We start from the raw sequence: 23,553 nt of genomic DNA, 5'->3' as shown, positions 1-23,553 counted from the left end.
GTAAAAAGATGAAGTAATACTTGCACTGTCTCTTTCTGTCTAAGGATGTAAACTCTTTGGGCAGGTGACTGATAACTGTATTTTTTATGGCTGTGCTTTTTTTTTTTTTTTTTTTTGAGCCATGAATTTACCAAAATGTCAAAATATGCTATTTCTTGCCTTTATGTGATCATAGTCACATTGCTGATAAGACAATCACACACTAAAATGCTTATGAGCATTTGGTATAATACTATACCTGGTTAATCCATTCAGTCAATGGGTTAACAACAATACTCCACATTCTCCAAAGATGTTCCTTATTTTCCACCTGTTTTGCACACTGATTAATAATGCAGAACACAGACTCGCTGAAAGCCAAAGGAGATGTGGGGCCAGACAAAACACAATCCACAAGGACTTCCAAGTTTAGGAAGAACCTAAAAACAAAAGTTTAAAAGTTAAGCAATTATGGGGGGGGGGGGAAGTAATATTTAAAATTCACAGGAAAAGCCTCTAAAAGTCAGCATAGTGAGGTACAGAAAAACAGGGCAAGTTTAGTAACAAAACAAATGAACATTCTCAAATAGTTCCAGAATAGGATCACCTACCTCTCATCTGTTACACACCATTCCAACAGATTATTATGGAAAGATAGTTGAATTAAGAACAAAGCTGGTGTTCCCTTGCAAGAAAAAAAAAATTAATCAGCCTTTTGAACTGTATTTTCATTAATGAAGTGTTTATTTCACAGTCAGAATAGTGTATAGGGTGGGTTTTTCTTTCAGTTAATGATCCAGAAACACAATATATAGGAGCTATATAAATTTAACTCAACGGGCCAGTAATTTACTCAGTCAACTAAAATTCCGAACTTGAATTCTGTACAAAAAAATGTGGTCACTTAACTATAACATCTAGAAACGGAAGTTTGTAGGTGGAAAGAGGAGAAATCTGAATCAAATTATTCAAACACCCTTACCTAGTGCAGAAAACCACCATAAACTGCCAGACTCCTATACGGCAGATTTTGTATTTGCCAAGTTATTGCCAAAAACGTATTTAATATTTGCCAAATATTAAACAGATTAATCAACCCCTACAGCAGCAACTAAACCTCAAAAACAGATGAAATCTTTTTAAAATTAACTTGGTAGAAAAATTATACAGACATGGGGGCAGAGTCCCTCTCCTTCACCTAAATGCACTTTTCTTTGATTCTTTTTGAGAAACGTATGCTCTCAAGTGCTTCCATACAGTGTTAAAGAGGTTTGTCAGTAGCCACTGCTACTGAGGCATCTAACCAGGTAATGACCCATAATAACTTTAGTCTACTGTAACTCATGCCCCACCTGAGGCTCATGACGTTTTCTACAAACCTAAATTAACCATAGCATTGAAACCATGGGTTTACTGCTGTATCAGTAGTATGACTGATGCACTGAGGACACCTATCCAAAGCAGCACTACTACATAAGAGTGCAAATCCTCCCAGCAGCCAGCCTAGTATTGACTTCTGAGAGATCTTGAGATGTAAGGACTGTCACCCAATTAGATTCCTCACCTTCTGGCCCTGGAAGAAAGATCTTCATTCTTTGCAGTTCCCTTGTCTTTGTGGGGATTGGAAGACAACTGAAAAGCTACAACTATAGCGATGAACTGATGGACGGAGGAGAACTGCATTGACAGATGGAGGACTAACTCTGAAGATGTTTGGGGGCCCATTACTGACTGTTAACCTGTCCTTGCAGGTGATCACAAAGTTACTTGGGGATCTCAAAGACAAGCAAGAAAGAGGATGTCCCCAGGCTTCCCCCCGTCAAGCTACAGGATGTTGGGGTGAAATACCTGGTTGCTCCACGCAATCCTTTTGAGGCTTGAGGGGAAATTTATTCTTGGGGACCCATATTGACCAGTGAGAGACTAAAGAGAACGCAGCACGTGTAGGACATGAGTGTGCAAAGGGATTGTACTTATATACGACATGTCTTTATTCAAAATGAAGTGGATTTCCTTGCCTCTAGTAAAGTTTGTCTTCTCTGGATACTGCTTAACCATCTCAGTGATGACTTATCCTTGGCTCATAAAGTAATTTAGAAGTCTAAATGTTTTTTTCTTTGAAATGCATCATATAATACTAAATGACAAGCAATGTCAGAAAAAACTCCCAAGAGGGCAGTGCATTGTGTATCACATGTCAAATTGCCAATTACTAACATGGCCTTCAGCAGCACATTCATGATGGAATTTGGCCCCAGCCAAGATTTAGCGAGTGCCACTAGTTAGCCAATATACATTAAAAATATATTACTTACGCCACATTAATATGTCTGAAGCGCACGGTATGAATATTGTGTGTATGCATGTTGGGCAGTTATACCAACTGAACTGTGCTGTTTTGCTCAAAATGCTAATCACTCTTGTTCACTGGTATATCCCACAAAACCTTGGAACATGACAACTGGGCATTTGGCATAAGTGGCTAGTAAATTGTCAAAGGCAAAATACATTAATGTTCTGCCCTGATACAAGCAGGTGAGGTATTTTTGCAGACTAGTACTGGGAATGCTAGTATCCAAAACAAAAATAAGGAAGGTACAGAATAAGTTAAGGAACTGGTGGGTTGGATCTTACCTATGAAGTGCTTTCTAACTAGTAAGCAACTGTCCTATAAATACAAATGGTTTAGGGCCTATTTTGGGAGCAAACATTGTGTATAAGGTGAACTGAACAGTGCTGCAAGAAACTGCTTCCCAGAAGGACTGGTATCATATTAACTCTTTCCTTCCTGAGGTGTATGGTTATTGACTTTTAGCAATAAATTAGCTAAGTTTGATTATTTTGTCTCTTGAACATTTTTTGTGACATACCACACATGTAGTCAATTAGCTAGACTATTAATCAACATACTGCTCCATCAATAACATGTAACAAAAGGTTATATAAACAGACCATGTTGTCTTCTTGGGTACTGTCTATGACCCTTGCAATAAATAGTGTGCTCAACAATACAAGGAGGTCACTTTCACAAATATGTCTCTTCAGAGTATTTTTCAGACATAAGGAATTGCTAACCCTGTTTCAACTCGTTTTAATCTCATTCATTGATGCAGTTAAACTGTCTGTGACAAGGGAATGCTAAACTTGTTCCAGACATTCTAAAATAAAAATACCAGTGAGAACTGTATAATTTCACCAAGATATGGCTCTTCTGGCTTACATAGTGTACCATGAATATTCAGTGTACTCCAACTCCTTTCTCAAAGTATAAACACTAACAACATTAAAAAAAAATATAACTAAGGTTTTACTTACATTTAAAAGATCCATGTCAGCAACCTGATATGCTGGTGATCCCAATACTTTTGAAGGTAATTCTTTAATTGTAATTTCTATAAGGGACTGAAGGAGAGAAGCAAACAAGAAAAGAGGCAAGTATTAAAAAAAAAGAATCCTTCAGAACAGACTATGTATAAATGACTAATTCTATGCAAGAGCCAAATACTAGCAAGTAAATGAGAAACCAGATGTTAACAACTGGTTTGAAGTCTTCTGTAGTGGCATAAAGAAAGCAGCTTTACAAACAGTTGCTCTCTGAATGAATGACAACTTAGGAAGAAAAGGGATACAAATGACTCACACCATGGGACTCATGCTGACATTTGATATATACTCCTTAAGGGTTCCTACAAAAGCAATCTATGTAGTTTGCCAAGAGAACTTAATTTTTTAAAATTCTTTCATAAAAATTACTGTCAGTTCTTTAGAACCTGAAGTTTTGGTGCAGCCATTGCAAGAAACTGGTATCAAAATCTAGGTTTCAATTATACGGTATCTACTTAACAGCACATAAGAAATTATAGGTTTAATGTGACGTTGCACCCCATAATGCTTTATAGAAACATGCTTATGAGTGTAAATATGACAAAACTGGAATATGTTTTACGCTAGATATGCCATGTAACATATCTTTGCAAGGGTTATGTTCTTCTGCATGTATTCATCCTATTTGTACGCATGCATCATTTTTATATCTGAAGTTATGAGCGTTGGCTCTATGTTTGTATTTAAAGTGTTTGCTGTAGAAAGCACCTACGGCAGATTTGGTCAAAATAGTGTGAAGGGGTTATTCAAGTAATTCGGAGTACTTGGCTAACAATGGACCTTGATAGACGCCAATCCACATCTGAGCTTTCCTGGGAACTCCTGTAAAGAACTGAGTCATGCATGGACATGAGACTTGCCCATGTGACTCCAAAACTCCATCTTGGAGTTGGATACTGCATAAGAGAGGAGAAGGGGTTTCCACCCACAAGAGAAAGTCTATTTAAGCCCCTGGGAAACTCCTCCATTTGGTCTTCAGCTGGCTCAAGAGATAGCCTCTCCACCCCAAGGAGACGCCTGAAAGAAACTGGAACAAAGGACAGTAACTACAAGGGTGTGAGTGATTGCTGGACCCAGACTAGAAGGAGGCTAGTCTGTCAAAGCAGCTTATTGGAACATCTCTGAGGATGAGATTTACCTGCATTTAGCTTACTACTGTATTAGGCTTAGACTTGCGTGTTTTATTTTATTTGGTAATTTACTTTGGTCTGTCTTTACTTGAAACCACTTAAATCCTACTTTTTGTATTTAATAAAATCACTTTTTACTTATTAATTAACCCAGAGTAAGTATTAATACCTCGGGGGGAGGGGGGCGCGCGCAAACACCTGTGCATCTCTCTCTATCGCTGTTATAGAGGGCGAACAATTCATGAGTTTACCCTGTATAAGCTTTAAACAGAATAAAACGGATTTATTTGGGGTTTGGACCACATTGGGAGCTTGGTATCTAAGTGCTCGAGACAGGAGCACTTCTTACACTGTTTTCAGTTAAGCCTGCAGCTTGTGGGGGGATGTGGTTCAGACTTGAATCTGTGATTGCAGCAGGCAAGCGTGTCTGGCTCAAACAAGGCAAGGTACACCTCTACCCCGATATAACGTGACCCAATATAACACGAATTCGGATATAACGCGGTAAAGCAGTGCTCCAGGGGGGCGAGGCTGCGCACGCCGGCGGATCAAAGCAAGTTCGATAACGCAGTAAGATTTTTTGGCTCCCGAGGACAGCGTTATATAGGGGTAGAGGTGTACTGAAGTCCCAAGCTGCCAGGGAAAACTGGCTCAGAGGTAGTCTAGGCACATCAGGTGGCCGTTCCCAAGGGGGTTTCTGTGACCCAACCCGTCACAACGGTATCTACTTAACAGTACATAAGAAATTACAGGTTTAATAAAATAAAATAAAAACTTACCAATGTTTTCTGAACAGGAAGTGTGCTTGAGGTAACTATGTTTTTTAAGGCCTGTAATAATACCGTTAACATTTCTGAACCTTGCCTCTCTTTCTTATTGCCTAAAAAAATAAAAGTAAAAAGCATGATCAAGCCAGAGATAAAGCTACAAGAGTTTGCAGAACAAAGCAATGATTAGTGTGATCATCATTTAAAAATTATTTTTACTGCAACTAAATGAATCTTAAGGCAAGGACATTTTTCTGAAAAAATCAATACATAACGTGGACCGTAGCACCTTACGTCAATTTTCAGTTCCACTCTCCTGCTATTTTGAAGATATGCAATGAACTGCCCAGAGAAACAGATTATAAATAACATAATATTTTGTAAGTGTGCTAGGTACTTTACTAAATAATTGAGAGAATGTCTCTGCAGAGCAGAGTGGATTAAAATTATTTTTTAAATTTAAATCAGATCTACAAATTCTTTACTTTCTTCCCATTTTGTAGTCTTAAATTGCTAGTGTGGTTGTTTTGTACTTGTCTTTCAGTTTCCTTTTAGAATTTCAGATTTTACAGAAGGATTGTCTCTACTTAAAAATTCACACTTAAATGTTCATCTATGCTGAAAAAGACATAGCCAAGATCTTATATTCACTGTGAGCGCATCAGAAAGTAAAAAAAAAAATTGATATGCAAATAATAGCTTGTTTTATACTTGCAACCATCACTTTCTGACGTATTGAACCTCTACAAGTCAAGAAAGCTGAAATGCTTTGACCAGACTACAACTCTTCCATCAGCATTTGCAGTGTGAAGTCAATGCAATTTATGCTCCTAAACTGCTTAGGTACACCTCTATCCTGATATAATGCGACCCGATATAACATGAATTTGGATATAACACGGTAAAGCAGGGCTTCGGGGAGGGCGGGGCTGCGCACTCCGGCGGATCAAAGCGAGTTCGATATCACGCGGTTTCACCTATAATCCGGTAAGATTTTTTTGGCTCCCGAGGACAGCGTTATATCGAGGTGGAGGTGTACTTTTGAAAAATCCCATCAGAAATTGCATAAATATGGGTTTGTGAGGCTAAGTTTCGGCTCCTTTTTTAAAATGTAAAAAACTTTTTAAAAGTTCATAACATTATTAATGTACTAAAATCTAAACTTCTCACTGTTAACACTAAAGCAATTTTGTTTTGAAATGACAGATTTCACTACTAAGAAAAGCATATATTTAAAATACAATTTTAGCTCCTAATGCTGCAAACATTTAGACAAATGCTTAACTTTAACCACAAGTAGTCCTGTTGACTTCAATGGAGTTATTTGTGTAAGTAAAGTTACATACCTGCTTAAATGTTTGCAGGATCGGGGACTTAATATTTTCAGTGTTTTTGTTTTTGCCTATGTCGGCAGGGTTTTGTAAAATTCAGATAAGATACCCTACACCAGTAATGGGATTCTAAAAAAGACAGCATTTACAATTTAGTTCATTACAAATTTAAATCTAAAGCTGCAATAGCCCAAGTTTTAAAATTAGTTTTAAAAAGAGCCCCACCTGACTCAAATAAGTGATTTTTTTTTCAAATCAAATTTAAGTAATTTAAAATCGCCTTGATATAAATCACTCAACCCTGTTTAAGAAAAATGTAATCTAAGACATGATATAAAAAAAAATAATGGGGAAAATGGACTGAGAGGTGACAAGACATACAGCAATAAGACCACCTGGAGATGATTTTGGTATCCTCACATTTTGATGTTTTCAATTTTTAATATATGATATGTAATCCTTATGATGCATACCCTTACTATGGGGCTAGGCTGCATAACCCTTACTCATGAGGAGGACTTCATTACAAAAGTGGCACAGTTTAGTCCCTTTTGCATACATATTATATATGCATATATTGTACAAAATTAGATTGCGTCTTATAAGTGTCCTATGGGTTTTTACGAAGGATTTTACTGAATAGCCAAATACTTTCAGGAGCATACCCTCCCCCCCAAAAACTCATGTTTTGGTCACCAATAATAGATATGAAATAAACGTTATTACCTGATTCAATAGCTGATTTCACAAATCCAACCATATGCTTCCATATAATATTTAGCATGGCATCTGCAAAACAAAAAGTGAAATTTCCATTCAAAGAAGTCAGTGAAGAATACCGAGCCAAAGAAATAGCAATGCACACAGAAAATAGGTGTTAAATTATGGACTTTGAAATGAATTTAAAATGTAATGCTACAACCCATACATGAAAAGGTCACAAACACAAAACTGGATATGTCGATAAGAAAAATGCTATTTTAATACTTTCATTATTACTCTATTAAAAATCCTCTTTTCCCTACTTTTTTATTTTATTTCCCTTCATCTCAAAATTACTGCACAAAATAAAAAGGTTATTTCACCATGAAATTTTTACCTGGAACCTCTTTTCCGATCGCAATGAAACCTTCCTGAACTGCATTTATGAGTGTGCTGGCATGCTTACAAAAAAAAGAAGGGCTACTGATCAATGGATATTGAAGAGGCTCTAGGAGAAAACAGAAAACATAAATCTGACATACTGCATGTGGATTTTTTTTTTTATTTATTTTTTTTTTTACACAGTCAAGAGTTTTCAAGAGATAGCCTAAAAGAAAAATCAAGTACAGTGGGTTCTTTAAGTGTTCTATATTAACACATGATAAAAATAGCTCCTAATATTAAGATTAGGATCTACAATTAATTATTTTAAAGTATCTATTATGTACATCTTTAGGTTTAGCAAAATATAGAAAATACAAAGTAATCATTTCAAACTATCCTCTGAATCAAGAGTGCTTTGAAAAATTTAGTGCAAATACCTAGACTAAGTACAAGTTTGTTTTGCTTAGAAAAAGCCAAAACTTCTGGTCCCATCAGGAAGTGAAGCAGCATTTCAATTCCCAAAAGTTGAATTGAGGGGATCACTATGATTCCTGATACACTAGAATTCAAGTTTATCCTTGGAGTGACTGGACTTCCAAATGGATAAGAACCTAAGGAAAAGAATAACACAATTCTTGTGACTATATGATAACTACATTCAAATGAGCCACTTTTAAACAAAAAGAAAACAGATCCAAATAATATATAAAAATTAAGTCTGACAAGTTTACAAATGGGCAAAGAGAACATTTTCAGACTTACCACTGTGGTAAAGCCAGGAATACAACCCAAATCTCCAGACTCCCAGCTTTGTGTTTTAGCCACAAAGCAATGTCTTGCTCACCAAAAATTTCCATTATAGTAAGTACCTACTAGCAATACTTTATTTAAGAAACGATCAGCGTTTCCATTAGAATCCTTTATTTTAAGGAGTTTATACTAGGTATAGGCCCTACCAAATTCACAGTCCATTTTGGTCAATTTCACAGTCATAAGATTTTAAAAATCGTAATTTCATGATTTCAGCTATTTAAATCTGAAATGTCAGGTGTTGTAATTGTAGGGGTCCTGACCCAAAAAGAACTTGTGGGGGGCTCATGGTACTGCTACCCTTACTTCAGTGCTGCTCCTGGCAGCGGCACTGCATCCAGAACTGGGCAGCTGGAGAGTGGTGGCTGCTGGCCAGGAGTCCAGCTCTGAATGCAGAGCCACCACCAGCAGCAGAGCAGAAGTAAGGATGGCATGGTATGGAATTACCACCCTTACGTCTAGGCTACTGCCTATAGAGCTGGGCCCTCAGTCAGCAGCCACCACACTGGCCGCCCAGCTCTGAAGGCAGAGCACAAGTAAGGGTGGCAATACCGTGACCCCCCGCCAACTCCCTTTTAGGCCAGGACCCCCAATTTGAGAAATGCTGGTCTCCCCCATGAAATCTGTATAGTAGAGGGTAAAAGCACAAAAGAGACCAGATTTCAGGGTCCATGACTCATTTTTCATGGCTGTGAATTTGATAGGGTCCCAACTATAACACTATAGAAGTTTACTTCAGGACTGCTTACCTTGAGGTTTTAGCTCAAGATTAATTTTTGAACAATTTTTCAAAAAGCTATTTTAGCCGATTAAAAAACAAAAATCTGCCTTTTTGACAGATTTGTCACAGTTAACATGTATTTTTGTCTGTCTTGTTTTCCAGGTCTGAAGAGAATCTATTCTCTTCCTATGCCTCATACTTAGCTTTCACTTCCCTTCCATATGACCCCTCCCTACCGACCAGCACGAAGTCGGCTTGTAAAAATCAGATACACCATTTATCATTGTTTAAGGGTGAAGTCTGCCTATAGTGGATAGGAAAATATATTTACCGTTTTATAAGACTTAAGACTGTCAATGATCAGACCTCTATGTTTCCAAGTTAGACTTGCCTTACCACTAATAGGCAGACTCCAGTCTAATATTAATAGTTGTGATATACCAACCAAACGCATACTGGGGAAAGGAGAGGTTTCCCATGCAAAGAAGCTGGTGATTGGGGCGCTGGGGTAGAGGAGAGATATGGGAGGGAAAAAGGTTCTGCTCTTAGGGGATCTGGAAAAGAGAAAAGAATAGACAGACTGGTGCTTTGATGCTGTAATTTGAATCATTCATCACCTAATATTTAAGCATGCAAGTTTAATTCTGCATAACACTTAACTATACATCTTAGAACAATTTTTAGAAGGTCACACGTTTTATCCTCCACTCTATTGCAACTAAAACTATTTTACATAATCTTAAAGTTTAAAGTCCACTTGTTTTTAAAAAAGCCTCAACTGAGATAGAGATTTATACAACACTTAGAGCTACTAAAAAGAATTACATGTTAAGGTTAAATGAATGGTTTAACTAGACGTAAACGTGAAAGTAATTTAGAACTGAGAATTGTTTATTCCATCATTGGCAACCATTCATCCAAATTACATCATGGTATATGCATAAGAGGTCTAATGAGGTCCCTGATGAATCTGCTTATGGCTGACAAGAATACCAGACAGTATGCAAATGAACAAATGTAACAATTATATATAAATATAAAATATAAAATAACATTTAGACACGGGACAAAGAATACTTGCAATATCTAGGAACAATGCAGTGCACCAAGGAATTCTTTCCCGCATTCTCGGATTTGAATAGTTTTGTAGGCTTAAAACAGACAAAGTTTTCTTGGTTTAATTAGCTACTAAATTACTCTAGACCAGTAGACTGATAAGAATGTGCAGTATCAATATATTGTTTGCGATTGATCCTCAATTAACACTTAAGTTTATTTTAAACTTAGTTCCAGCATTTGAGTTATATTTGGAAGCAGGGCTTATTTTGTACCTGATTTCTGTGCAGATGTTGCTGTGGCTAAACTCTGATTGGCTGCTGCACGAGAGGGAGTTCCTTGAGTTACAACAGAAGAATCTACACTTAAAGTGCTTTGGATTAATGGAACACAAACCTGCAAAGACACCAAACCTCAATGATAGTGTGTATGACACACATGAAGAGGAATAAAAGAGTACATTTAGTCTCAAATCTGCATTATACCTTCTCTGAGGAGAAAGTGGAATCATACAAAGACTAAACTGCTCTGTAAACTACTTGTTTTAAAGTTATTTCTAATATATAGCAGCTTCATTTTAATGACTAACCAAATCAGTAAAATTTTCAATAATGTCATCACCAAATGAAAGTTAAATAATTTCAAATGAGATGTTACTGAGACAGTGCAGTTTGCAATTGTTTCATATGTTTTTCTAATCTTTTCTATATTAAAAAGGTAGATCAAAAGCATAGCTCAATAAGTAAGATTTTCAGTTAATCACATCCTGGAATATAATTTGATAGAATTATGAAACCCAGTGCTAGCAGTTTGTGCTCAGTCCAATTATACTATTATTTAAGTAGTTTTCCAGTTATATCTACCAAAGTCTCTAGGTGCATTACTAGTGTCAGTCAAAACATGTCAAAAAGGTGTTAAAATTAACCTAACTGAAAAGCCTAATTCCAGAACAAGCCTCACCCCATCACTACCACTAAATCAACCTGTAGGTCTTGCAGGTCCACCAAGTCCATGCTCAACAGGATATAGAGAGTGAACCCCTCAAAAATAATAAATCAGTCCAATCCCTTTTTGACTAGGGGGCTGTAAACTTGACTCCACTCTATCACAACTGCTGCAGTATCACTTGAGAGACTGTCACTCTCCATGTAGCTAAAGCCCAAATCATTTAGGGCTTTATAGGTGAAAATGAAGACATTAAAACACCAACACTGTTCTTAAACATAAAATTCTTTACCTACTGTTAGAAACAACACCTGCATTACTATAATTGAAAGATTTTTTTTTTTAAATGGTCTTTTTTGTTGTGAATGTGACACTAGTCAATTGTGTTTGTTTGCATGAGTCTATAGAAAAAGTAGGTAGCTGTGATTATAAACCCATAAAAACTAGCAGGAAGCCTCAAGAGCAGAGATAATACTTAAAACTACTATTTACTTGAAATCTATTTGAATTTTAAATAGAGTGTCCTTTTAAACTTTGAAAAAGAAATGAGTAAGTTCATGGAGTATAGGTCCATTAATGGCAAGGTGGTCAGGGATGTAACCATGCTCAAGGCAACCCTTAACGTCTGACTACCAGAAGCTGGGAATGGAAGAAGGGTGGATTGCTTCCTAACTGCCTTGTTCTGTACACTCCCCTGAAGCTCTGGTACAGGCCACTGTTGGAGACAAGATACGGAGCGAGTCAAGCCATCACTGACAAAGTATGGCAGCTCTTATTTCACATAGAAGTTAACTGAGAATAAATGCATATCACAAAGATCAGGGTAACTACTGCTCCTTGCTAAGAGTACTAATTTATAAACAGGCTGCCAAATACTAGATGTATTTTCTATTTGTCCACCGAATGCCTCTTTGTGTCTTCTGAGCAAGGACCACAGAAGTGCCTGATCTACCTTTGCTATACTGTTAATTTTTTTATATCCCCTCTTACGTTTTCCAAGATAACAAATCCTGATCTTTCCAGTCTCTTTTCATGGAAAATTTTCTATGTGCAGGCAGGATGATGAGAACCGAACACAGTGTTGTAGGAGAGCTGATTTATACAGTGAAAATCTTATGTCAATATTTTCCATTTTATTCCTTATAGAAAGCGTATTTTGTCTGACTATTGGTGTGTACTGAGTAGAGGATTTAACTGAGCAGTCCACAGTTATATTCAGGTAATTCCTCTTGATAGTTAATTTAGAGCTCCATGTGTACCATTAGTACAAATTGTTCTTTTATATTGACCTACCAGCTTAAATTTTTGGAAGCATGTCAGGTTTGGAGCGTACAAGAGTGACAGTATCCTTTTAATAATTGTTTTATGGCTACAGATTACAGAGAGTCCAGATAAACAGCTACCGAAAGAAGATAATCATAAAGCAAGTTTCAGTTTTACATGAACAAAACATAGGCTCAACTACTATGCTAAAACTATTTGCATTTGTTACCTGTTCAAAGTTGGCAGGCAGCTGAGGTCCAAGTCTCACCAGTAAATACCACCAGACCTCCAGTTTTGTTAGTGCCAAAGCCTCTGTTCTTACATGGATAGAGCTCAATGGCTGCATTAGCAATTTCAGCCTTTTTGCACTGCACAGTATCTCTTGAGGAACAAAGAACACATTTTAAAAGATGCAATAAAAAGTCTAAATTATTTTGCAACACAATAAAAAGGGAAATTTCTAAACTGTTAGGTTATTTTCTTTCAATTAACACATTCACTAATTCAGCAAGAGTCAGTCTTCTCCATCAGAAGATTTTCTAGGTACTCAGTCCCACCAATATAGTCGGCAGGAAAAACTCATTTCCATTTTCCACCAGGAGACTGCCAGAACAAGTACTTCTGAAACTGTTTAGCAGTTAACACTGAAAGAGTAATTTTGTTAAAAAATACTCAAACAGGAATAAAAGGAAGGAAAAATAGCTTTTCCATACAAATCCTGGAAGAAAAGAATCCAAGCATAGAAAAGCTAGTTTTGATAAATGATCCAAATTAGCAGATGTTAAATGGTAGAAGAGAAATTACCTAATAAGGAATCCCCCTCTTATCTGAATCACAGATTTGGCAAGACTTCGATACAGCAATGACAAATCAAGGAAAGTGGAAAAGGAAAACTATGGTATTAAAAAAAAAAAACAACAACCCACAACTTTGAAAAATTAGGATTTAACTAATAGGGATAATTTATGCAATGAATATTTAGGGGAGTTGTCTCCTGAAGGAATAGGAGAAAAACAAAATCTAATTTATGCCTAATGAAGGTGTGAATCGGGGCTTAAGTTATAACTGCGTATTTCTTCTGCTGGAAACAAAGCATTCAGCTCACTCTAAAAGGTCAATATTGAGCTGGGTTGCCAATATTGGTATATGTTTTCTTGATGTAATTATCAAAGTCATATGGATATACTGAATTGAAGCTATTTGACCTCTGTAATTTGGATGAAAGAGCACAGCCCGAAGATCTCTGGTACAGCGAATCTATGCTCTGAAGGTTCTTCAGACATCCAGTTCACACTGTAGCTGCTCTTTTATTTTGGATACATATAGAATGAAAAGAAGAAACCTGACTTACTCAGCAATGCATTGAGGAACAAAGCATGTAAAAGTGTTCAGGGCTGCTGGACTTATCTCCCCCTAGAACACGTGCTCAACTTGTATTTGAGAAAATATGGAAAGGTCCATTTGTGGGCAGCAGAATTTGAGAGAGATGATGCTGAAACTTTGGAAGTAAGGCTCTGATGATCATATAGCGTATCAATGCTCCACTTCGTGCACTAGCTCATTCTTGAATGCAGTATCCAGTTCAAGATCTCTGTCCTATTATTTAAAGCCTTCTATGGAAATAGCCCTAGCAACCTGAGAATCTCTCTCTCTGTACTTGGGAGATCTGATCACAGCTACATTCTGCTGAAACAATTAAACTGTTGGAGCAATCTCTTGAGAAAGGGAGGCAATTTCCAAAAGGAGCTAGACCCATAGTATAGAACCTGTTAACCGAAGAAATTAGAATGACTGCTAACCTTATTCTAACTCTACTGCTCAATTCCTTCTGGCTGTCTCCCAATCCCATAATCCTCTATTTGGGATTAAACTCTAAAACCAAGAGATTCAGGGCAAGAATTTCTAAACCCAATATACTTTGGGTGCCATAAAAAGAAATAGTGATTGCTATCTAACATTAACAGGATGTACTTGAGGGAAAGTAGGAAAATTTGAAGCCTGAAGTTGTAGCCTTGTGTCTGTGTCTAAGTGCCACAGACAACATGAGAGTCATTATGTGTTCCCCAACCTAAAGGAATGCCATTAGTCATCTGTGTTTCGAGTAGCAGCGATATTTGTTCTCTTGCCGTGCTTATCACTTGAGAAGGTAACTTTGATCTTACTCACAAAACAATGTAGTGTCCAATATTTTAATAAAAATATCTTTAGTCACCTCAGATGAAGATTTCTATAGATATTGTGCCAGTAAGGCTGAGGAGTAGTATGGGAGAGCTCTAGATTATTTCTAGACTACACACAGACAGACTGATTATAGTGCAAGTGCATGTCTGTGGCAGACCTGTCCCATGGATCCACTGGTAGATGAGGGAAGATATATTATAAGATACTCCTCCAGTAGTAATTGGCGATGGAGGAAGATGGGAAGTCATTCCTGTCTAGCTAGGCCCCTGTTTGGATTCCATAATTTATTCCTGTTTAACCTGATCATCATCTCAGAATATTTTCAGGATGCATGGGAGCAAACCTTGTGGGCCCCCATCTTCATCAACAGTGGAAAAGATGTAATAGTTGTCTATGGAATCTGTCATTATTTTCTCGAGCTTTTCTCCAAATAGGCATCTCATTTCAAGTTTTTCACAAAGCAGAATTGCATAACTGCTTGTCTACTTTCCAAGGGAAGAGCAATATATACCATCCATCAGTGGTGTAGAATTTCATAGCTCAAGATGCGAACATGGGAGAGTCTATGGAAGAGATCTTGAATATGAACATAAAAAATGTCCTCTAGAGCTCATATAATGTTAATGGTTAGCCCATCAAAGCTATAGGGATTGAAAAGCCAGAGCCCAAGTTTTTCCTAAGGGTGCCTCTTTTAGGAAAAATCAGGTGGGATTTTGCCAAGGAGGCTTCTGCAACATCTGTCTTGAAAAAACAATCATGCTACCCTCAAAATGTTGGATTTATTATCTCGTGGTAAAGATTTATAAACCCTTACACTGGAAAACTCTCCATTATTTTATCACCATATCTGTCAGGCAACTGTCCTCCACTTTTCTGAAATATTTTTACTAGCTCAAATTTGGAAATAGATTCAAGTTGCAGTACTCACTAGCACCTGTTTGCAACTGGTTTTTAGAGGAATTGTTTTAGAAATAGCCAGGTCCCTTCAACTCTAGCATCCAATAAAGAAGGAAAAGGGGAGAGAACCAGGATTCACTCCTTAGCTTGAATATCATGTTCAGCACGTTGAAACAGAACAAAAAGACTTGCCAGTGAAGGTAAAACAGCATCAGGGTTCAGGGCTGACCAGGCTCAGAAAGACAGAACCTGCCAAATACAGCATTAGCAACACTATAAGAAGAGTGCTGTGCCGAGAGCACCTCACTGTATTTGGAGTGGGCCTTCCCTGACTGCTTCAGCATCAGCCCACCACCACTCAGCTAAGATGAGGACAGTGTGGAGCCCTCCATACTGTGTCTGTAAACAAAGGGAGAGCTCCAGAATTTCAAATATTAAAGTGAAAATACGCTGCAACTCGTTATAGGTTACTGGCTAATAGGTAAAGGTTGTTAATTTGAAGAAGAGTGGTTAGTAGGATAGTGCTGCATTGCTGGTTGTTCTACAAACAGAGCTTTCTAATGAGCTCCTGGAAATGGCAGGTGTTTCCCCAAGCTATCTTAACTCCAGTAGATGCATGGAGGGAGAAGATCTACTCTTGTTGGATGTGGAAAGGAAAAAAAGTCATTCTATCAACATTTGACATTGTAATAGGAAAATAAGACCATGAATAAACTCTACTTGTACATTTTAGCAACTGCATCAGGCTGACAGATCTTAAATTAGATATAGATATGTCTGAGGTCACAAACGTTCACAGTAGCAGTGAAGTGTCTGCATGGCTTGGCTATTAGTTATTTCTCACACAGCTTTAATTTCCCAGTTTAATTAGCCTTTATACTCTGGAGAAGTGTCAAAGCAAATCCAGACAGTTTTTTCTTGACTCCACATAAAAGCATGCAAAAGAACAGAGAAGATGTATTTAGTCATTTCACTAGTATGGGATAAATACTGTATGCTACAGAACCACAGAATGCTAAGACTTTGACTTAGATTCCTTATTTGTACTGGAAAATTAAGCCACGTTACCACCAATAATCCTATCTGTTATTTCTTTAGCAGAACTAAAGCATTGCTAAATGATCTATTTTAAATAGCCTTGGAAGGATTAGCTTTTTCCTGGTAAATGTCCATTTTACCATATATACATAAATGGACAAAAAAAAACTACTTCCATTTACGACCATCAAAACTTACAGATAGGCAAAGTAAGAAAAATGCTATTGAAAACTTAGGAGTCTGATTTAAGGATATTTACTTTGTATATTTTGACATGGGATGTTGACAATTTGTGTTTTAACTGTTATAAAGCTTTAACATTTTGAATCTCAGCGTCAACTATAATTAAATAATTGTTGTCAGACCCCCATAATCTCCTGCAACTGTGAAAATTTAAATCAATAAAAATAAAGGCTTAAAAATAATATTATCCATACAGATTATTAAAAAAATTGAATTCTGCCAAGTCTAATAATGAGGGTGGGGAATAAACACTTCAGTGAGAATTTAAATGAAATTTTACTAATTTAAGAAACTTCCATTTTTGTCTCATTTTCCTTCGGAATACGTATCCCGGAGAGTACGGTCCAATCTTGCAAAGGATCTTTTATAAAGTAGTCAGGATGCATGCTGAACTTAAACAGGCTTGTTTAAGTCTCAGTACTGATTACAGAAGTAATTTCTCAATCTCCAGATTCCTTGACCACAGTTCCCGGTAATAAATCCATGTAGCACAAAATAAAGAACTGTAGTGTAACCTTGTGTGTCCCATCTCATTGCTATCTGTGCTTGGCCCAATTAAACTACTATGAAAAAAAAGTTTAACTTTAGTAATTCTGCCGTGCAGCAAGACTGAGCTAAGAAAGAACCATTAATCAGTAGAAATGTGCATTTTTAGAGAGATCATATTTAACCTGTACATAGTTGAGCACTACCAGATTACGATGGGTAAAATAAGTGTTTTCCTTTCTCCTGGTTAGCTCGACATTAAACTTAAGTTGTTTAATATATTTTTATCTACCTGGATTCAAAGCAAAATTATCTATCAGACTCTTCCATGCAATGAAGGCTATTTTCTTTACCACTGGTGATCCACTACGGAATCCAAGTTCTTCCAGTTGCAACAATGAGTTGATAAAACTGCCACTACGATGGAGTGTCTAAAGGTAAAATAATACTGTTTTTATACAATGAAGCATTTACACTGTCAGTATCTATTGTCATGGAACCTTAAATAGTAAAGTTATTGCTCTTCTGCTTACCTTTCCAAGTAGCTTGACAAACAAAGGCCACAATTTCAACACATAGGTCTCATTTTTTGAAGAAAATAACTTTTGGAGTTCTGAAATTACTTTCTGAAGACAAGAAAAGGTTGTTATATTTTCTTATGCAGTGAAATACACAGAATGAGCTACAAGTTTTGTACTGAAGATTAAGTTAAATACAATTTATAAAATACAGATGCACTATATTGACAAGAGTTAAAAGGAAGTGACTCCAGCATGGGATTTAACTGTACTACTTCTACAAAACCTTTTAGAGGCGCAGCACAAAACTTGCAGGTCACCAGAGGTGTAGGAGGGAATATAGTAGCTTTAAGTCACCTTTGCATCTTCCCGATGCTGGGTTGCTCTGGGGCTGAAGTCGTCCCTGGAGCGACTTAGACAGGCCCATGGGTCTATGAAAATTACAGCAGCCAACCAGGCCACAGTGCTGCAATCAAGCCCATTCACCTTTTAAAAAAAAAAACTAGTTCTCTCTCGACTATGCAGTAGAATAGACAAGCAGACCTCACACAGTCCTTTTCCATTTCTAATATATAACTTAATATAGAAATAGTGGGCAATTACTGAACTAGTCATTGACCTGGACCCCATCATAATAGGCCCTGAACACACACAATAAAAACATAGCCCTTGCCCCCAAAGAGCTTGAAATGATTTCTATAAGGCTTACGCAGTCTTTCAAAACTGTCATGAAAGTTTACAATCTGGCGCAAAATTAATTCACTTTCCCTTTAATCTTAATGATGATAGAAAAAAAACTGAAGATACTTTACTCACACTGGACAAATAGAATTTTGCAAGGCTGGCTAAGGTGACTGGTAATATGATAGAGCCATTCATCTACGAGGTACTGGTTCAAATCCAGCATATGTTGATAACAGCCAAAATAGGTTGCCACCATTTGGCTACTGAGTTAGGAAAAGTTAGCTGATGATCTCAGTTCTTAATACTTTCATTGGTACTCTCAGCAGACAAATCAAAGAATGAATGGGAATGGAGACAGCGTCCCTTCCAAAACTGTGTGGAAGCATACTGGGACACTAAGAAAGCTTGCACTTCTATTCACTGTCCAAGCTGAATATGCCTTCAGTTCTATCACTGTTACCTTCCGTGAACCAAATTCACGTTAACAGATCCTTTGAAAAAAATCATAGTATGAAATGGCCTTCCAGTCAAGGTTGCAGAGACAAGTACATAGTTAAATGATATTTTTTCTGAATTACCCTAAGAGCATAAAAGAAAACATTGCTAGAAGTCTCACAGCTTCTCTAAAATCCTGAGGGAAAGAAGTTTTTAAAAGCACTTTCCACTTACAGTAGTCATAAGATGTTCAGTTATGACTGCCACTTCCTGCTGTTTCTGAAGTAACAATGGCATTCCCATCTCCAATGCAGCAGCACCTCGTAACTGCACCTTATGAGCTGAATGGACGACCATAGGAATGATCAGCTTTGCCCACCTCACAGCCTCTTCTCCCATTTGGGTTGGAGTCTGTTCCATTAGACTGAGTTCAACAAAGCACACATGTATTAAACTACATATAGAACCACTATACTTACTGCTGGGCTTAACAAAAATATCTTTAGCTAGTGTTATTAAAATATGCATTTATAATTCAGATGTATTATGCACTAACAAAATGCTGTTCAAAACATTTTCTAATAAATTTGAATTACACTTTGAAAATCTAATTCAGTGAAACTCTACATATCAGTATATCACTGAAGTACCAATTCAGATACTTCCGTCGAAAAGCCTGACCAAGGTGATAAAAACCAAAGAGAAATTTATTCTGAACAACTTCCTCTGAACTTGTTTTGTTCAAGTTAAGATTCCAGATCTTAATGGTATAACCCAAAGCAGCAGATGATACTATACAGAAGTAATTTTCAATTAAGTTAAAAGGGAAAGAAAACTAGTCTGAAGGACCTCTGAACAGGTGTCCTTGTTAAAAAGATGACCTTCAACTTGAAACCTAGTCAATTATTTTTAAGTTACATTTAATTTTGGGTCTATACAACTGCAACCTCTGAGGATATCTGCCAATTTTACAATCACATTTTCCTAGTGAGAGCTTTTGTCCAATAGAGAGCTATCCTCTCTATTGCTGTGTGAAAGACACACACACGGGGAAAACTGAATTATGCAAATTAAATTAACAATGCCCACAGTATTGCCAAATATACAATATAAACAGAGAGAAAAAAACCTCTAACTTTTCAGTTATAGTAATCTTAGGTATTCCTTGTAATAACAGTAGGTAAATATTCAAAAATTACTGAGTCAAATGTTTGTCTTTAACAAGTACACACTGAACCGTCTCAACTAAAGCCGGAATTGCTTTCCATACATCAGGAAAATGTAGCAAGTGGACAGTAGTAACTATTATTGTCTACTTTACAAGGTTTATTTTGGAAGGGCCAAACAACATAGGGACTTAAGTGAACTAGCCAGTTTGCTCTAGAGCAGTGTTTCTCAATGCCCAGACTGTGGACTGACATTAGTCCCCAAGGTCTCCCTGACACAGTTTAGAGACTGTTTCTCTCAATCTTTTTGATACCAGGGACCAGCTTGCTGCCTTCCTAAAGTGTGACAGGGAGAGCTCAGAGACCGGTGCCAGTCCATGGACCGGTCATTCAGAAACACTACTCTAGAGAACTTAAATCAAACTGATTAGGTCTCAAGTGAAAAAGACTACGAGACTGAACTTGCGTGCACACACACATAGTTCGGTGCAACTGTGTAATTTGTCTCTGCTCAATAAAGGACCATGACTGGAACATCAGGATTGCAGTCCATTAGTAGAGATGGTAAGAGTATTTTACAATGAGCCTAACATGCCAGCTTTAAGCCAACGATCTTAATTCTTCACTCTCAGGAATATTAAATTCACTCAGTGTTGATGATAAAATCTACTATTTCTATTATTTCCAACAATGCCAATGGGAGGAACATACTCAATAAGTTTTAATCCTAAAATGTAGGCTTTGTAATTAAAAACTAGTACAAAACAGTATCATAATAAATACTGTAATGAACTTAAAACAAGTTTTTGGATGTAAACATTCCCATGCAATGCTGGAAACATCTCACTGAATTTAGCTTCATTTTTCAAGGTGACTAAAAGGTGTAGGGAAAAAAACAAAGAAACAATTATATAACGTAGAATAGATTAAAAAAAAAGTTTAGTAACTTAAGTTGTTAAAAATGGTAGCAATGAATATTTTTTATCTGACTGTGTCCCTTTCCACATCAAAATCAGTGATGACATTATAGGTCTGGAAAGACATTTTGCAAATTAAATGGTCCAGCAGGCTTCAGAAAAAGCATAAGTAGTTATGACACAGTTCATAAAAAACCTGACTTTATCATACTGATTTTTTTTAAATATATACAGGCAACATTGAGAACATTACTTAGCATGTTTAACAATTTTAAAGTAGGTCAAATATTGTCCTTAAACTATAGTGCCTCCAACAGATTCTTTTTTCAAATGGGCTTTTCCAAAGACTCAATATCTGTTTTAAACATTTAGCATTACAGTTCACGTACCGTATGACAACATTTAGTGCTTCATATTCAACAGCCATGGAATATACATCTCCTTTAGTAAGTATGGTTTCTAGTGTAGAAATTATACTGGGTACCTGAAGAAACAATGGGATGAGGTTAACTAAATTGTCTCTTTAAATTAGAGGGGGGGGGGGGGGAAGAGTTAAGAAGCTCACCTCCTTCCCAACAATTTCAGAAGGAAAGGTCTGCTTAGAGATTACCCAAAGGGCTCGAGTGCGTGTATTCTTGTCTGAAGTTTTTACAGCAATACTGTTCACTGTTGAAAGTAATTCTTGTATTTCAGTTGCTAAAAAGCAGAACAGAATATATGGCATTCAAATTATGTTTTCACAAATTCTATTCATTTTCTTAGAAAGCTTTTAGGTCACACAAGAAACTTTGGCTTGGGAGGATCAAACGTTAATACAGGACCAGCTACGCAATTCCAAAACCCACAAAAATGTAACTAACATTTTAACTATATTAAATATAAATAAACTTTCCAATAAAGAGCAACTAAAATAGACTACTAATAGGCAAAAATGTGTAGAATAGTACATATCTATGTTGCCATCTACATTAGCACTATAGAAAATTGAAACAGTATAAACTTGAAAGTCAAATTTCTATCTGAAAAACGTATCTATTACAAGAAACACCAAAGACTACACAAATTTCTCTCTAATTTTCCAGGGGTTTTTTTTGTTTTTTTTTAAAAACACTGTGCAATTGGTACCACTTTAGCCATAGTCAATTTCACTGTTTTGTTGATATTGTATGCCCATCCCAGGCTCTACATGGTTTTAACCATTAACAGAAGCAAAGCTGAAAGTGAAGCGGCTGTTTGTACAGCACTTTGGAAGAAAGATAATGTTCAGCATTATTAATGTGATGATATGACAATGTAAAGTTTGAGAGTTTGGGAGCAATGAATTAATTACATTCTGTCTATACCACAGGGCAAGCTGTTCCCATCACCTGGAACCAACTCATCAATTAATTCCGACATTTTACTTACAAATCTCTGCCTCGTTCCCTGAAAATTCCTAATTTTAATCTAGAATTAAAGAAACAGATTAGGGCACATTTCAAAATCAAGGTAACAGAAGGAGTTCTAGTAATATTTTTTTTTACCAGATAATTCAGAGGTAATCTTTGAGTTAAAGACACAAAATCCTAAAGCTTGTAGTGCTGCACTGCTCAGCTCTGAGTTCTGACTAGAAATGTGTGCCTGTAAAAAAACAAAAAAAGACATTAAAACTCCAAGTCGTATCACTAATTACAAAGTATGATTATGTACTGTGTAGCTGCTTAGCTGAGTTATGATTAAGTCAATGAAATGGAACACAGAATAAAAAAAAATCCCATGCTTAATGAAATCTTATATCTAAATGCAAACTGAAAAATATGTCTACCTTCTACAGCACAAAGTCACACCTAAAACTACAAAACCTAGTTGGGGTTTTCAAGACACTTCTGTCACCTGTAAATCTGGACACTTGTTATTGAATTAAGTTCCAAAACATCCAAGAATCTGCACTGAAATGATTTTTACATAAATGGGGAACAATCATCCATTTTTTTATTATTGTATTTTGAATAAAATAAGCATTACATGCTTAAAATAGAGATGAACTGGTTACCAAGAAAGGAAGTCTGAATAAAATGACCTGCAGATAACTTTATATTACATCAACAATATCTTGATGATCTCCACTACTCAGGTTATAAGGGTATTCACTACATAGAAAGATACAGACATCTTAAAATTCTGAAATCATTCCATCCATTATGCACTACACACTGACACCCCAGATTACATTATTCTTAATTTTGATTACCAGTGCCAGCCTACTGTGGGATGCATCAGAGAAGTGGCATGGATAAGTAGGGGTTGCTTTTTAGTTTTAAATTTTATTTTTTTTAAGTATTGGTTATAACAATCATAATAGACAGTGAGCCCTTACTGCAAAAACACAACTCGACCTGACTGCACCGCAAGACATCCATGCCTCCCAACCAGTCCTTTGCATCCAAGAAACGTTGGTTGCAAGCCATTTTGTAGTCAAGAAGTAAACCTGGAGAAACTAATCTTTCTGTAGTCAAGTAAGATCAGGGCCGGCTCCA

The 23,553-nt window shown here is 36.7% G+C and overlaps 1 protein-coding gene across 1 annotated transcript in view; it reads right to left on the bottom strand.

Moving 5' to 3' along the window:
- RIF1 (replication timing regulatory factor 1) overlaps nucleotides 1-22,634 on the bottom strand; it is a 50,551-nt gene extending 27,917 nt beyond the window's left edge. The window contains exons 1-15 of the mRNA XM_065413157.1: nucleotides 22,561-22,634; nucleotides 21,603-21,733; nucleotides 21,427-21,521; nucleotides 19,189-19,378; nucleotides 17,851-17,943; nucleotides 17,610-17,748; nucleotides 12,702-12,853; nucleotides 10,540-10,660; nucleotides 8,115-8,288; nucleotides 7,691-7,801; nucleotides 7,318-7,380; nucleotides 5,273-5,373; nucleotides 3,295-3,381; nucleotides 591-664; nucleotides 239-419 (exon numbers count right to left, since the gene is read on the bottom strand). Coding sequence (XP_065269229.1) covers nucleotides 239-419; nucleotides 591-664; nucleotides 3,295-3,381; nucleotides 5,273-5,373; nucleotides 7,318-7,380; nucleotides 7,691-7,801; nucleotides 8,115-8,288; nucleotides 10,540-10,660; nucleotides 12,702-12,853; nucleotides 17,610-17,748; nucleotides 17,851-17,943; nucleotides 19,189-19,378; nucleotides 21,427-21,464 — 1,524 coding nt within the window. The 5' untranslated portion in view covers nucleotides 21,465-21,521; nucleotides 21,603-21,733; nucleotides 22,561-22,634. The remainder of the gene's footprint in view (nucleotides 1-238; nucleotides 420-590; nucleotides 665-3,294; nucleotides 3,382-5,272; nucleotides 5,374-7,317; nucleotides 7,381-7,690; nucleotides 7,802-8,114; nucleotides 8,289-10,539; nucleotides 10,661-12,701; nucleotides 12,854-17,609; nucleotides 17,749-17,850; nucleotides 17,944-19,188; nucleotides 19,379-21,426; nucleotides 21,522-21,602; nucleotides 21,734-22,560) is intronic.
- Between the last annotated feature and the right edge of the window lie 919 nt (nucleotides 22,635-23,553).

Source organism: Emys orbicularis, chromosome 11 (assembly GCF_028017835.1).
Source record: "Emys orbicularis isolate rEmyOrb1 chromosome 11, rEmyOrb1.hap1, whole genome shotgun sequence".
NCBI lineage: Eukaryota > Metazoa > Chordata > Testudines > Emydidae > Emys > Emys orbicularis.
Note: the sequence above shows the minus strand (reverse complement) of the source record. Positions and strands in the feature narration are given on the sequence as shown.